Raw genomic sequence first — 17499 nt, 5'->3', positions numbered from 1 at the left:
TTTGACATTCTGCTTTGGTTTTTGTTTTATGAGTTTGGGGTTGTGTTTTTTGGATAGTCTGTCTTGATCTTTGAAATGTTTATTTGGTTTTGACCTGGATTGTTTATGACTACGTTTTTGGATTATTAAACCTGCACTTGACTGCCTTTTTTCTGTGGAAGTGATCATCTGTGACACTTACACTTTGAATGTGTTCATTCTGTACATTTGCAGTCAGTGAACACTCACTCACATACAGAGAACAACTCTATGCTCTGTCTGTTCTGTAGTGTCTACTTCACAGTAAGTGCAATGACTCTTTAAAGCAGTGATATTTATTACTCATAACTGTTATTAATGTGTACTCTGCTTCTAGAACTGTCTGATGGACATACAGACTGCTCCTTATTTACACAGTAACACAACCTCTCAACTGTTGGTGAGAACTGTAACAGAACATATGCTGTAACCTTGAATCTGGAAATCACTACCCATCCTACAGTAAAACTAATATTGTAAATATCTACCTCAAAGATTTATGTATTATATTGCTGCCTATTCTGCCGTCCATGTAAATGTGTAAGCTCTGCTGCTTGGGAAGGCTGTAAACGAGTTTTCGTTATACTCACACATAATAACTCACGTAAACTAACAGTAAAGACTCTCGTTTCTTACCTCCAGTGGGAAAACTCCTATTGGACAGAGGACACTGTCTTTATGGGGAATGTCCAATCAGAGACCAGCTGTTCTTAAACTGCAGCCAATCGTATCTCAGGGGGCGGATGAGAAGCTGGAGCAGTGGTCCCTGAGTCGTCCAATCAGAATTACGGTCGATTTGAACTGAGAACAAAAGGCTTCATTCATTGCACTGTAGACGCGTCACTCAAATACCAGCTCTCTTCTGATTGGACAGACACACTGCGTTGGCCGGACTCGTTTAAAACTCAAGTGTTCGCTGCTCCTGGATCAGACGCTTCCGTTCTGCACGAGAGCTGTGTTGGAGAGAAATCAGGACCTGTTTTTACTGAAGGTAAATGTTTTTACTGTGTACGACCTTTACACACCGTTTATACCGTGTTTTACTGAAGATAAAGATCAGAGAGAGACTATTACACACCGTTTATACCGTGTTTTACTGAAGACAAAGATCAGAGAGAGACTTTAACACACCGTTTATACCGTAAATGATTTACATGATCCCAGGTTTTGTTCATGATTCTGAGAGAGGCAAGTCTTCAATGCATGGGTGATGGCTGAAATGTAGTTGGCAGGTTTCTGCATTAAACATCACTGTTTATGACTGGTATCACATCTTGGATAGTCAAAAATATTTGGGTTTGTGTATATGACTTTTTTCAAAACTGATCAATGCATCTCATATGGCTCTCGTGGCACTTTATGCCTACACAATGTAACAGGTTTTTCATGCTCCCTGTACATTACGTATAAATGTGTTGTATGCACCTTTTCACTGTAATTCTGTGTCAAGATTTAGGGAATCATTCATTTAAACAGTCCTAGCGCCTGTTAAACTTTATTCCACACTGTTGTAGTAAAATTTTGGCAGTTACTCTGCAGATTAACACACGTCAAATCATATGAATCACAGACCAATTACAGTCTATAACACCATTAACCCCCACCATATACTGCAACACACCCCCACCAAGGAAAGAACCTGTGTGATCATGTACTACAGTTTAATCAAAACCATACTGTGTCAATGGACAAACAGGTAAAAAATGTAGCAATCTAACTTAACTTAACAAACTTAACCTACGCTATGTGTTCTTTATTTCACTGTTAAGCCACATGCCGTACTTATGGGGGAAAAATTCACTGGATAATCTAGTCTATATCAATAATATAGATTATTTTTATTCTGTTATGTCCCCACTGTGTTCATGTACTGTCCCTTTAAAGCCACACTAACTAGCTATAGTCACATGATTCTGCCCCTATCTGTCACATGGAAGTGACCTAAACGCAGAGATCGAGCGAGCGACTCGAGTGTCTCAAATCAAAGAAAAACAGAATGTCTGTGGTTTGTACGTGCTGGGTTTGACTATAATTAAGAAGACACTGAACAAAAAATAGTCAAATGTAAACGCTGAGGCGAAAAAAAAAAGTTTCAGCCAAAGCACAATCACACACCAAATATAAATAATGCTAAAAAAAAAAAGATCAAACTCCCAGCAACATTAGAAAAAATATCCCAGCTTTAATACTGGAGCATATTTACAGCACAAGCCTCGTCACTGAACTATGAGGGTCAAAAATACAACAAGTAATCGTAATTGTGGTAAATCATGGTAAAATTAAACAATGTTGATTTGTACTCATATCACCCAGCACTAGTTTATACCACTAGTTTTACAGAAGATAAAGATCAGAGAGAGACTGTTACATACGGTTTATACCACATTTTCCTGAAAGGAAATGTGTGTTAAATATCAGAGAGAGACTCATGCTGTTTAATATTTTTTTCTAACATTAAAACTCTAATTCTGTCTCTTTCTTTCTCTGGATCTTCAGTCTTTTATTGCAGAGCAGAATGATCCAGGAAGAAAACAGGAGAGTGCTACATATTTCAGAGGTTTTTTTTATTTATAAAGCACTGTATACAGTTGGTGTTTGCACAAAGAAACTGCACAGAATTCTGGGTATTAGCACCAAGTGGGTGCTGCTGAAACAAAAGTGACAGGAAAAGATTGGTCAGAGCAGAAGAAAGAAACCTTGGGGGGGAGAAAGTCAAAAAGCAAAATCCATTCTCCTCTGGTTGCCACCAGAGCAAAATAAACAAAGAGAACCGTTTAGACACGGAGCATCCTCTAAATGTGAATTTTATTGTCTCTCCTCCACCCACAATATGGACTTCTGGTCATGGGAATAGAACCTGCCAACATTCAGAATGTTGAAAAGTATGAAAACAGATAGGGATGTTGGTTTATTCACTGGCTTATTTTTGCTGTTTCAGTTACAGTACTGAAGGTGGAGCTGACTACACATTCAGCAGAATATTGGTCGCCAGGGGAGAGTGAATTTAACTAATTTATCTTTGGTTCTTCTTTGTCTTCCAGGACAGAAGAACCTCTCTTTGGATATTTTCTCTGGCTCCTGTTGTCCAAGAATTCCTGAGTTCCACAGTTCTTCCACTGGTGTATCAAGAATAATTTCCAAGTGGAATACAACACAATATTGAGATCAGGAGGAATTAAATGTGTGGATATGGAGGACAGAAGCTCCAGTTCTCAGGAAACATGCTTGGTTCCTCCCCAAACATCTGACAGAAAAACTCAGATGAGTAAACACAAGCGGAAAACTCATGATTGTGCAGAGTGTGGGAAGAGTTTTACTCAACAGAGTAGTCTCCAAATACATCAGCGCATTCACACAGGAGAGAAACCGTATCACTGTTCAGAGTGTGGGAAGAGTTTTACTGTACAGAGTAATCTCCAAAAACACCAGTGCATTCACACAGGAAAGAAACCGTATCACTGTTCAGAGTGTGGGAAGAGTTTTACTGTACAGAGTAATCTCCAAAAACACCAGCGCATTCACACAGGAGAGAAACCGTATCACTGTTCAGAGTGTGGGAAGAGTTTTACTCAACAGAGTAATCTCCAAAAACACCAGCGCATTCACACAGGAGAGAAACCGTATCACTGTTCACAGTGTGGGAAGAGTTTTACTGTACAGAGTAATCTCCAAACACACCAGCGCATTCACACAGGAGAGAAACCGTATCACTGTTCAGAGTGTGGGAGGAGTTTTACTCAACATAGTAATCTCAAAAAACACCAGCGCACTCACACAGAGAAACTGTATCACTGTTCAGAGTGTGGGAAGAGTTTTACTGAACAGGGCAGTCTCCAAAAACACCAGCGCATTCACACAGGAGAGAAACCGTATCACTGTTCAGAGTGTGGGAAGAGTTTTACTCGTCAGAGTTCAGTCCAAAACCACCAGCGCATTCACACAGGAGAGAAACCGTATCACTGTTCAGAGTGTGGGAAGAGTTTTACTCAACAGAGTAATCTCCAAAAACACCAGTGCACTCACACAGAGAAACCGTATCACTGTTTAGAGTGTGGGAGGAGTTTTACTGTACAGAGTAATCTCCAGAAACACCAGCGCATTCACACAGGAGAGAAACCGTATCACTGTTCAGAGTGTGGGAAGAGTTTTACTCAACAGAGTAATCTCCAAAAACACCAGCGCATTCACACAGGAGAGAAACCATATCACTGTTCAGAGTGTGGGAAGAGTTTTACTCAACAATATAATCTCCGAAACCACCAGCGCATTCACACAGGAGAGAAACCGTATCACTGTTCAGAGTGTGGGAAGAGTTTTACTCTACAAAGTAGTCTCCAAACACACCAGCGCATTCACACAGGAGAGAAACCGTATCACTGTTCAGAGTGTGGGAAGAGTTTTACTGTACAGAGTAGTCTCCAAAAACACCAGCGCATTCACACAGGAGAGAAACCGTATCACTGTTCAGAGTGTGGGATGAGTTTTACTGTACAGAGTAATCTCCTAACACACCAGCGCATTCACACAGGAGAGAAACCGTATCACTGTTCAGAGTGTGGGAAGAGTTTTACTAAACAGAGAAGTCTCCAAACACACCAGCGCATTCACACAGGAGAGAAACCGTATCACTGTTCAGAGTGTGGGAAGAGTTTTACTGAACAGAGTAGTCTCAAAAGACACCAGCGCATTCACACAGGAGAGAAACCGTATCACTGTTCAGTGTGTGGGAAGAGTTTTACTCATCAGAATTCGGTTCGAAAACATCACTGCGTTCACCCAGAACAGAAGCAGTAGCACTGAGTGAGGGATTAATGCGATTGGGTCACATTCAATGTAAAACTATCCTTAAAGCTGATTTTGGAGACGTGTGATTGAACTGTGATACCAGATGCCACTGATTGTTCGTGGAATTGTGTTTATTATTTTCAAGTTGTGGCTTCAGAATTAATTGTTATAGATTATTATTTTCCTCCTCAGTCACTATTGTGTTCTACTGTGCCCCAGTTAAAACGGATGAGGAACATGGGTACAGTGTGGAGTTGACAAACTCATGTTGTCACTGTCAGACCTTGATGCAGATGAGAAGACAGCTGACAAACTCAGAAGAGGTCCTGCAGGGGCTTTGCAATGCTCTGGAGCACAGCCGGGACTCAGGGCAGCTTCTCATGGAGCTGGGGGAGAAGACAGTTCTGGCCGTCTGCCGTATAATCACTATTCATCCTTATTTCTGTGGCTGGACTGTATACCCTTGGAAGGTTAAAGATCAGCGTTGGTGGAGCAATTTGTTTCTCAGAGCAGAGAAGACATGAAGCTGGGCTATCAGGACCTCAGCACACATCAAAACAGACTATATTCTGATTGCCATGAAAGCCAAGCCTGCTTATCACTGCGGCAAGATAAGCGTGCAGTGGAGACACTCCCGACCAACTATTCATTGTTTATATACAACTGCTGTAGTAAGTGCCTTCTCAGTTTGAGAGGTTGGGGTGTTTTAAGCTTTGCTTTAATGTAAATGATACAAACACCTCAGTTATTAGAACTCAATGTTTAAGCTTAGCATATTATCTTATTATTGCTGTCCCTTTGCTTCTGTATCATTTGTGAATATCTCTGCTTTGGGATTAATAAAGGAATGAATCAATCAATTTTTACACCAGGTAAGACAGAAATGGCAAGCAGTGATGATTTATAATGCGCTCACGATTGATAGCTACTTAAGAATAGCTTGGTGATGCTCTAAACTGCTATTTTTTATTTTGCTAGCTTCTAGAGACTTCATCAGAAAGTATTCTTACTTTAATATCCATGCAGATTTCTTCTAAGTGTAGTGTGTAAAATACAGTTTAGAAATAGACGTTTGTAAATAATCTACTTAATTCCTTTAGTTAACACTTGTGAAAAGCATTTATTATAACATAGGAGTTCATAGCAGGTTGAATTAACATGATATATATATTTTCATATATATATATATATATATATAATGTATGTATATATAAATGCACATCATTAACACTATAATCGCTGTGCTTGTCTGACTAACTTGTACCTAAAAAGAGTCAAACGAGTCATCTGTTTAAGAAAAATAAGGATTGATTCACTTAGGACAATTATTTCTCTGCACTTGCCCCATTCGTGATATTGAACACACACTTGTGAGCAATATTTCACAAACACTAGGGGCAGTGAACACACAACTGGAGCAGAAGGCTGTGACCACCTCGGCAGTTTGGGGGCTAGGTGCCTTCCTCAAGGGCAATGCTCAGCCATGGATGAATCTTTCCTTGGCGCTCCCGGGAACTGAACCAGCCTCAAGCTCACTTCTCTAATCTTATGCCCACGGCTGCCCCCTACAAGTGCTTTGTTGGTTTTACCCAAATGTGAATCTATGTCCTAAATCCACCTAGAATTTATACAAGGATGTTGTTACTAATATAAAATTATCACTAGGTTTGTCTTTCAATTTTTCAGTCCTTCCATCATTCATCTTAATGTTTTTTGAAGATGATAGACAGATTGCCAATTTGGATATTTTTACTCTGTGACATCACATCGGTCACAGTGACTGGTGTTTGGTGCTTCTAGTTTTAAAAATTAACCCCAGAATATGAATGTGATATCTTTATGGTTTGGAACCTCAAAAAGGCATAAAATAAAAAGCATGGAGAACAAATATAACAATCATTAATACATTGATTCTCTGTAACCACTGTCCAGAGTCTACCTGGAATCACCCTGTGCAAGGCGGGAACACTCACTGGAGGGGGTGCCAGTTCTTCACAGGGCGACACACACACACAGTCACTCATTGACTCGAACACACAACTTCCAGGTCCCTGGAGCTGTGTGACTGCGACACTATTTACAGGAGCTTTAATTTATTTTTTTTTTTGTATTTTTTTTACTATAAGCCTCACTCACGGCCGTAATTCAAACTTTAGTGAGGTCCACACTGCGTGAATGTAAACCCACTTCAAGTGCTGTCTTTTAATTATGTTAACTGAATTCTCCCATAAATGTATTTGACAAGGTACAGATTAAGGAAAGCCACAGGGAGCTAAGATAACATTAGGTCTATCTAAAGCAGAGCTGTAGTTCCCAGTGTTTCAGCTCTGACCTGCTGCCCTCAGCGCCCCCTGTAGGAGGGAATGTGACTCCATTGGCTGCAGCACTGAATGATGGGCAGATAATTCTGACTGTTAATTGGATAAATAAAAGGTTACTCCAAATGAAAAGCGTGTTCTCCGTTGAGCCGTGGAGAATCTGCCCCTCGTTCTGGCTGAGGGAGAGTTGCGTGTTTCTGTCTCAAACATAAATGTGTGACCTCAAAAATACATAACAAAACGCGTCTCATATCGGTTCAAAATGGTGTCCAAAAACGGGACGGTTGACAACACTACGTGAATGTCATAGGAGCAGTGTCGTATGCTTGTCTATGATATATGCATAACATACCTCTCAACAAGCACTTAAAAACAGTAAGTATGTGTCTTGTGAGAGCAGGTTGGCAATTCTACCAGCAAACCGAGAGCAGGGCTGCCAGGTCCAGCAAAAATCAAATCTGTCTAAAACCTATGGAGTGAAGAAAGGGTCAAAAAGATTTTGACTTTGTAAAACAATACTCACAAATGTAACGGACTTTGTAACTGCGTTTGATCAACTTGTAACAATTACCCTAAACGATATTGTTAGAATATTTGCTACAAAAAATATGAGGGGGATACCACATGGGACAGCATAAATGCTACAGTGTTAAAAGAAGACAAGGTAGCTGAAATGAGACCTTTTATCTATTATAGTATTTACTAATTATTATACTCATTAACAACATTAATAATAAGCAAAAAAAAAATTATATATTCATATAGCATCAACATACAACAAAAAACAAAACCTATACAAAACCAACCAATCAATCAAACAAACCAAAAGAAAAACCCACAAACAAATAACCCCTCAAAACCCAGTCCTTTGTCTTTGTCCTTCCTTTTTCCTTTTATCCATTATCCTTTAGGAGCATGGGCTTAGGTTTGGGTAGATCCTTAGGATGAGCAGCAGGAGGAAGATATAAACTTGAAGGAACTTGGGTATGGCAAAAACTCCAAGCAGTTCATCAATTCTCAGCCATCCGCCCATTAAGAACCTCCTTCTGTATAAAAGGGTGAAAATGAATTCCCCAACTACCATGTTCTTAAGCCATTAGCATTAGCATGCTAGTATAAAAAACAGGCTTAGCCTAGCACTAGCATTATATTAGCATAATATCAGCATTGTGGCATACTCACAATGAGCCTGAAACGTAAAGGTTCTCACAAGGAGGTCTTCCAAGCAGAGCGTACATGTGCCTGTAGGTCAACTCTCTCCTACTCTTACTTGGCTTCCCCTATTTATACCCCTAGACATGTTAACCTCCCTCCTGCCCCCTAGAGGATAGGAGGAGGTATACCATAGTTAGTGACCAGGTTGGTTACAAACTACATACACGTAAAACTTAAATCCACAAATGTATTGGAATGCACAAATTTACAACAACAACAATAATAATAATTTAAATTCACAAATGTGAAAACAATAGATTTGCATTTGTAAATCAAATGTCGTGAATGTGTGAATCAGTACCTTCTCAAACGGCTTAAAATGCTCCAGAGCAAACCATTTTAAGGTTCTAAATGTGACAGTTTTCCAGAGTGAAATTTATAGGAGAATTGACGGGTAACATAATTAAAAGTCAGAATTTGAAGTTGTAAAACATTTTGAAGTGGGTTTGCATTCCCGCATTGTGGACCCCACTAGAATTCGTTACGGACCTGAGTGATGCTTATAGTAAAAACATTAACGTTCAAACGCAGGTACAAAGTCCGTTACATTTATTTGTGAGTATTGATTTACAAACTCAAAATGTTTTGACCCTTTCTTGACTCCATACAACAGCTCTGGTGGACAGTCACAGTCACCAGCCAACTGCACGCTCCTTCAAAATTGCGACATCTGTGGCATTGTGCTGTGTGATGAAACTACACTTTTTAGAGTGGCCTTTTATTGAGGCCAGCCTAAGGTACACGCTAATCACGCTGTCTAATCGGCATCCTGATATGCCACACCTATGAGGTGGATGGATTATCAAAGGAGAAGCGCTCACTAACACAGATTTTAACAAATTTGTGAACAATATCTGAGAGAAGAAGGCCTGTTGTGTGCATAAAAATGTCTTAGATCTTTGAGGTCAGTTCATGAAAAATGGGAGCAAAAACAAAAGTGTTACGTTTATATTTGTGTTCAGTATATGAGGGGAGTTGATGTTAAATGTTCTGTTGGGTGACCTTATGTCTTTTGGCCGTTCTCCACTAAAATAGCATGATCACAACTGCGGTGGGCTACTGGGCCTGTGTTTTTCTCCACCCATTTTCAGAATGTAACAGTATTTCCAACGAGTGCCAAAAGGGGGCAGTGTGAGCCCGCAGCCCTTTGTCTCCTCTCCCTCCAGGGCAGGTATATACTCTGAGTCAGCAGAGAAAGCAAGAAACGGCTGCGAAAACCCGCGCCCTCAGCCTGTAGAAAAAGCCAGAAGCGAAAATACGGCATTATTTTTGCATACCTACCACATAGTCAGGGCAAGCCCATGGACACATTATTAGACTGCACATGACGGAACATAAATGACCCTATACATGTCTATGGCAAGGGTCTGTGCATTACTGACCACATTTAGTTGTTTTATTCAATCAAACGGTGGCGCAGCAGGTAGTGTCGCAGTCACACAGCTCCAGGGGCCTGGAGTTTCTGCAGGTAATACAGGAGTGATCCACTCTCTCTCCTCCATCATCACATTCATCCTCCTTTCACTCGGACTACTCCTGGGCCTCTGAGGAATCACAGAGCATGAACTCTTTTTGGAAATTAGATATTTTTTAAATCAGGGTGCACTGACTAGCAACGTGCAGCATTGCACAATTGAGCATTTCTCGCAATACAGCACAAATAGTATTAAAATATGTAAAGGTCAAAAGAATTAGCCATACGCCTTCATATATAAAGGTTTACATACACACACACACAGAATAAAGCTTTACACACACACACTCATAAAAAAGCTTTACACACACACGGAACTATATTTTATCCATTGACCATATAGGACTTTGTAGTTCTACAAACTCTGCATACTTTCTCATCCCAATTACTCAATAATAACGATATCGGGACAAGTCACACAAGTCATTCTGATGTGTCATTTCAAAATAAAGGCCATTTGTGTTGTCCCATCTCTGTAACTTTAATTCCAAATTTAGATCATTATTAAAAGGAAACCATGACACACAAGAATAACTTGATGTTAAGTGAGTGTCATAATCAGGTGTTGTACTATCATTATGAAGTGAAATTGTTCTGTGCAAACTAATGGTTTTCTTTTAATAATTATATACATTTGGAATGAAAGTTACAGAGATGGGACAACACAAAGGGCCTTTATTTTGAAATGGTACATCAGAATGACTTGAGTGACATGTCCTGATATCTTCATTTTTTCAAAAAAATAGCAAATATTTGTTTTTTATTCATGTACTTTTTGTTTGGAAAATTACTTATTGATTATATAGATTTCCTTTCAGTGACTTTTGGCATTTATTTTGAAATTCGTTCCTCTACACGCTCTTACTGTAATGTTCACAATACGCAGTTTCACCAAAACTAAGCGGGGGCGAGTTTGACCAAGCTGTTTCTAAGTGGAGGCTGGCTTCACTCCAGGGAGAATGTGCTGTGGGCAGTTCTACAGAGCACCTTTTAGAAAATGGTTCTGCAAGGCACCAAAAACAGTTCTTCGGTCATAACAAGCTTGACGAATGCAAAGAACCTTTAACCTGACAAAACGTTCTTCACGTTTTCAGGGTTCTATATAGAACCATTCTTCTTTACTAAAGAACCCTTATGAAGTGGAGTTAAGCTGCAAGTGCTGGAGCCCTACTGTTTTTGTTCCGTTTTTTTCCCTTCTTTTTCTTCGATGAAGTGCGATGGGCAGCCCAAACCGTAGGTCCTACAGACTTGCCGTTGGGTCAACTGGTAGTAAACCCTCCCGCTACTCAGACGCAAATAATCAGCCCAATCAGCCTGATGGTGGCGCTATAGCGATGCGAAACGCATTGACGTATGTATCTCCTACCTCATGTGGCTTAGAGTGGAAATTCTTTTTTTTCCCCCTGATTCCTCAGTTCAGACCCTACAAAAAAGCGTCAACAACCCTATGCTTCGCCTACTTATGCTAATATGCAAAATCGCACAAATTTTGGAGCGCGAACTAGTCCCTGGAAATTTACCCAATATGGACCCCAGAACCTGAACTTTGATAATTATCAAAAAAAATTTAATTGAAAAGAAGAATTTCATCTCTGCTCAGCTTCCACACACTGCCCAAATACAGGGGTGGAGCTTGCGTTCCAAAAATCAGACATATACAGCTATAACTCACAAACGCTTTCCCCAAATGTTACAATACTTGGAAGGAAGACATGAGTACTTGGGCGCTAATACAATAAAAAATTTGTTACACTTTACAGGATTGTCTGATTGACATGCCGATTGGTATGCATGTAGTGAGTGATGTCCTGAATCAGATTCCATGAGGATGATGATATAATAAAAAAAAACATGGCCGCCATTGGCCAATCAAATTTCAGCAGCTGTTTAATGACCTTAACAAGGTCCTATCATCATGGCACTTGCATGGTATTTCCATGGCAGCACTTCCTAAGCACATAAAAATTTTCATAACAATAGCTACTAGGGGGAGCAATTCAAATTTTCAACATGGAAATATGGAATATCTCAGTGAAAATTAAACATATTGACAAGTGACAAGTTTGCTTTATTGCATACTCTGCGTAGTATCTTACAACTTTGCAATTACAACTATTGTCAAAAAATGCATAGTTTATCCACAATAGTCAGGTATGTGAAAATGGAGCTTTTCGAACTGTCCCTGGAAATTTGTCTTAACAATAAACAACTGGCATTTTTGAAATCTGTATAGACTTTAGGTTAATAATTATCAAATAAAAGTTGGAACTTTTGACACACTGTTGCGGTAGTTATTTAACAAATATGCATGGGCGGGGCTTGATGCACTCTTTGAGCTATAACTAGAACAAACTTCACCTAAATAAAATAAAACTTGGTAGACATATGCATGTCATTACTCTGAAGTAGTCTGCTAAATGTGACCACATTGCACAAGGGTCCACCTCTTGCTCTGCATACTTTCACTGCTCCTTTTCACATGTTCTTCAATGGTCAGGACATACATAGCAGGTATGCTGAAAATGTATGACCTACAGTCTCTGCCTTTATTGCTATAATGTGGACCAACAGAGTAGGTGTGTGTGTGTGTGTGTGTGTAACAGTGTGGACAGTGAGTGGATACAGGTGTTAAAATGATCCAGCAGCACTGCTATGTCTGATTCACTCATAACAGCACAATACACACTGACTTATCACCACAATGTCAGTGTCACTACAGTGCTGAGAATGTATGAGCAACTGTGTCTGAATTTATATCTATAAGTTGGACCAATAAAACATGTGTATCTCAGTGTGAACAGTGAGTGGAAACAGGTGTTAAATTCTCCAGCTGAACTGCTGTGTATTATCCACTCATAAGAGCACAACATACACTGCCATATCACCACAATGCAGTTTTAAGAATGATCTACTACTTAAATCATCTCTGCTTTGTGGGGCTCCTGAACATTGGGCCAGGGTGAAATTCCAGAGTGAGTTCTGTGCTCTCTGCTGTCTCTGTACCCCAAGTCCAACCCTCACCTGTCTGCAGACCAGAAATTCACCCACTCGTTCACTACCACTCACCCGTAAAACCCTGCTCTGCTGAGACACCAGAACATTTAAAAGCACTACAGTGTCTATTCTAAAGTGTGGCTCCTGTATCAGAGAATGTCATGTGCTAACCTCTTGCTCTGCAACAGATTTCTTGCTTTCTCCCTGGTCTTCAATTTTCTGGACACCCATACAGCAGGTATGACTCAGGTGTTTTAAATCCCTCAGCATCACTGCTGGACTGGGAATAGTCCACAACCAAATCAATCAATCAAATTTATTTGTATAGCGCCTTTTACAACTGACGTTGTCACAAAGCAGCTTCACAGTTTCAAAACAGAACATTTAAATCAAAGCCCAATGCAAGCAAGCCGAAGGCGACAGTGGCAAGGAAAAACTCCCTCGAGGCTGGAGGAAGAAACCTTGGGAGGAACCAAGACTCACAAAGGGGACCCATCCTCCTCTGATCAAACTATAGATTGAATTTTAAATGATCACCAATGAAGTGTCATTATGCTACATAATAATAATAATAAGGTGAGCAGCTGGTCTGGTTTGGTCTGCAGGAGAATCCAGCAAACAATCTTCCATCAGTGGGCCACCATTCTCTCAGAAAACAGTAAAACAGTAAAGGGAAGCAGTTAGTTTAGTTGAGTGCAGCAGAGAATAAGAGCATGTGAATATTTTCTTTAGTGTAGTGACGGATCTGACTGTAACAGACTGGGAGTAAGGAAACCAGAAGGAGCTCAGGCAAAGACATCCTTTCGTTCCAAGCAAGAGAAATTGTGAGCACATCATCCAGGTTTACCCTGATTCTCCATGTCCATGAGTTCCTGAAATGACATCCTTAAACTAGACAGAGGTTAGTTGCCAAAGGCTAAACTGAACAAGTGTGTTTTGAGCCTAGACTTAAACATAGTGACTGTGTCTGCGTCCCGAACACTAGCTGGAAGATTGTTCCAGAGCTGAGGGGCTTTGTAGGAGAAGGCTTCCCCCCCCCCCCGCTGACGTCTTATGAATTCTGGGTACTAGTAAGAGGCCGGCGCCCTGAGATCTGAGTAATCTTGGTGGTTCATAGTGTGTGATGAGGTCTTGCAAGTATTCAGGGGCGAGACCATGTAAGGATTTATACGTGAGTAAAAGAATTTTGTAATCAATACGGAATTTAACTGGAAGCCAGTGAAGGGCCGATAATACTGGGCTGATATGATCAAATTTTCTAGTTTTAGTGAGGACCCTGGCTGCAGCATTTTGAATTAACTGGAGTTTACTCAAGTTTCTGCTGGAGCATCCTGATAAAAGTGCATTGCAATAATCTAATCTTGATGTAATAAAAGCGTGAACTAATTTTTCCGCATCTGGGAGGGATAAGGAATTTCTTAACTTAGCGAGGTTCCGAAGATGTAGGAAAGCTGTTTTTGTAATGTTACCTATATGCTGATCAAATGATAGATCTGAATCAATTATAACACCCAGATTTTTAGCTGATAAGCTCGGGAGAACAGGGAAGTCAAAATTATGTATTAAGTCTGATACCTTATTTATAGCAGGTTTTGGACCTAGAAGGAGAACCTCGGTTTTGTCGCTGTTTAGTAGAAGGAAATTGTATGACATCCAATGCTTCACTTCTTTAACACAGTCCTCCATTTTCTTTAGTGTAGGTTTGTCATCTGGTTTGGCTGATATGTATAACTGTGTGTCATCTGCATAACTGTGGAAGGTAATGCCATGCCTGCTAATAACTCTGCCCAGTGGCAGCATGTATAATATGAATAGTAAAGGTCCTAAAATGGAGCCTTGGGGAACTCCAAATCTCATTTTTGTATGAGTAGAAGAAACATTATTTACGTTTACAAACTGATAGCGATCTGTGAGGTAAGACTTAAACCATGATAGGGCCGTTCCTGTTATTCCAACCATGTTTTTTAATCTTTCTAGCAGAATAGTATGATCAATTGTATCGAAAGCTGCACTGAGGTCTAGTAGAACTAGCATGGATACGCAGCCTCGATCAGAGGCGAGAAGAAGGTCGTTTGTTATCTTAACTAAAGCTGTTTCGGTGCTATGGTGTGGCCTAAAACCAGATTGAAATTTTTCATATATGTTATTCTTATGCAAGTATGACCTAAGTTGTTGGGCCACAACTTTTTCTAAGATCTTAGATATGAAGGGAAGGTTAGAGATGGGTCTGTAATTAGATAGTACACTAGGATCAAGATTCATTTTTTTGATCAGGGGTTTAATAACTGCTAGTTTAAATGCTTTGGGTATGTGACCTAGTCTAAGGGACGAATTTATGATTGTTAAAATGGGATTGATTATGACTGGTAATACTTCTTTAAATAGTTTTGTTGGTATTGCATCAAGTGTGCAGGTCGTACTATTTGACGAGCAGATGATTTTCTCCAGTTCTAGCTGTGGTAGTGGGTCAAAGTCCTCTAGTCTTTCTTCTATGTTTTGTTCTATATCATCCACACCAGATGACAGACAGGCTGGATTTAGTAATATGGTATTTATTGTTTGTCTAATATTTTCAATCTTATTGTTAAAAAAGTCCATAAAAGCATTGCTGGTGTGAATGGCTGGGATCTGTCTGCCAGCAGACAGTGTCCTGTGTCCACTGATGACAGACTCCAGTACAAGCAACTCCACATCATATCTTCTGTTTGGGGGTCCTGAAGGGTGAGAAACCAGGGTGAATCTCCAGAGTGACATCTGTGCTCTATGCGGTCTCTGTCATCTGCTACTCCTACATCTCATGCTACATCTCCACAGAAACACCAGAACAGCAAGGACCACCTTAAAAGCACAACGCAATCTTCCCCAAAGATCCCCTTCTATCTCGTGAAAGCTCATATTCTGGCGCATTGTTTTTCTACCAGTGAATACCAGCTTGGACCCCGGGAATAGCTGCTTGTGGCTATATTTATATATATATATTTTTTCAAATCGCACAGTTCAACCTTAAATGCAGTAGCCACAGGCACAATCGCATCACTTTTTAAGGTGGAACTGGTAATTCAGGGACATCAGCCCACTGCTAGCGACAGAACATTCTGAAACTACATTAATCTAAAATAATACACTGGTAAATTTTATTAAAAGAGAAAATAACTAAATTTTTTACTTTATTACGTCGCTGTGCATCAAGGCGTTACCATTTTCCCGAGTACACCAGCAGTACGTCCAGAGTGGAGGGATGCAGACTGAGAGAAGAAGTGTATCTCTATAGGCCGGAGGCAGCTCCAAGTGAGCCGTACAGCTCTAAATGGGCGGTACAGCTCTAAATGGGCAGTACAGCTCTAAGTGAGCGGTACAGCTCTATGTGGGCGGTACAGCTCTAAGTGGGCCGTACAGCTCTAAGTGAGCGGTACAGCTCTAAATGGGCAGTACAGCTGTAAGTGAGCGGTACAGCTCTAAATGGGCGGTACAGCTCTAAATGGGCGGTACAGCTCTAAGTGGGCGGTACAGCTCCAAGTGAGTGCGGAAGAAAATTTTAAGCACGACTCAAGCACGTCGCTGGCTTAGAGATATGTAGTTGTCATAAAGGCTCTGGAGATGACCCAGAGGCTAAAGAACCCTTTTTATTTGTTTTTGAAATCAGGGCTGATATGGAGCTGTTTCTGAAAGCTTGTGTTAATGAGCAGGGTCTCAGGGTCAATTGCAGGGTCTTGCAATAAAAAGAGAATAACTATTTAACTGAGACCACATGTACTGAGAATGTAATGATAATGTTTGCTTAGATATAGGCTACTACTCACTTCCTAACAAGGGACATGACAGTAAATACGGGTTCATCAGCACAGCTCAGTGCTGGGGTGCTATATATTCTTCACCTGGCATTAGGTTCATGTTTCTCTACTCCAGATAATCCAGTTCTATTGTCAGTATTTCTCTACAGGGATTAGAGAGGCAGTGTGTGCACGTCTGTATTAGTAACAGGTGCAACTTAATGTAGAATACATTCATTACAAATTTGTCCTCAAATATTTGTACATATGGTGTATTTCTGAAATAAATTAAACTGAATAAATGAACTATATTAAAATAAATTGATAGCCCTTCGGGCGGTGCGGTAGTGCGGCAGGTAGTGTTTCAGTCACACAACTCCAGGGACCTGGAGGTTATGGGTTTGAGCCACACTCCATGTGACTGTGAGGAGTTGGTAGGTGGATTGGCAACTCAGTGTGAGTGAATGTGTGTGTGTGTCACCATGTGAGGCCATGTGGTTCTCCCTCCAGTGTGTGTTCCCTGTGCCCATTGGTTCCGGTTAGGCTCTGGACCCACAATGACCCTGAATTGGAAAATCAGTTTCAGACAATGAATGAATGAACGATAGTCCTTCTACAAATTCACATGCACAATCCAGGTAAGAAGAAAGGGGGCTTTCTGACAGTCTAAGCTAGTGTTATCCAACTCTGATCCTATTCTACCTGTTCAAACAAACTTGATTCAACTAATTTTGTGAGTAGGGTGTTCCAGGACCTGGTTCTGATGCCAAATCAAAGCATATGTGATCATCTGAACACAAAGAGTAATACATAATACTCTACAACAAGGACATACTTCTATAAAGAATCATTTAAAACCAAGGAACTAAATGAAGTACAGTGAACTTCTCTGAATGTCTGTTTATATTCTTAATTGAGCCAAATT

At 40.3% G+C, this 17499-nt stretch overlaps 1 protein-coding gene across 1 annotated transcript; it reads left to right on the top strand.

The window, feature by feature from the left end:
- The first annotated feature begins 946 nt into the window (after nucleotides 1–946).
- Nucleotides 947–5867, top strand: LOC136695305 (zinc finger protein 665-like). Its single transcript, XM_066669314.1, has 2 exons — nucleotides 947–1009; nucleotides 3060–5867. The coding sequence occupies exon 2, from the start codon at nucleotides 3208–3210 to the stop codon at nucleotides 4810–4812; it is 1605 nt and encodes a 534-aa protein (XP_066525411.1). The 5' UTR covers nucleotides 947–1009; nucleotides 3060–3207; the 3' UTR covers nucleotides 4813–5867.
- Nucleotides 5868–17499: the final 11632 nt, after the last annotated feature.

This window comes from Hoplias malabaricus, chromosome 4 (assembly GCF_029633855.1).
Source record: "Hoplias malabaricus isolate fHopMal1 chromosome 4, fHopMal1.hap1, whole genome shotgun sequence".
NCBI classification, from domain to species: Eukaryota; Metazoa; Chordata; class Actinopteri; order Characiformes; family Erythrinidae; genus Hoplias; species Hoplias malabaricus.
This window is presented reverse-complemented; position numbering and strand designations above follow the sequence as displayed.

Excerpts from the sequence above, each read along its gene's own strand:
- LOC136695305 (XM_066669314.1), top strand. The coding sequence starts at position 3,208 with ATGGAGGACAGAAGCTCCAGTTCTCAGGAAACATGCTTGGTTCCTCCC.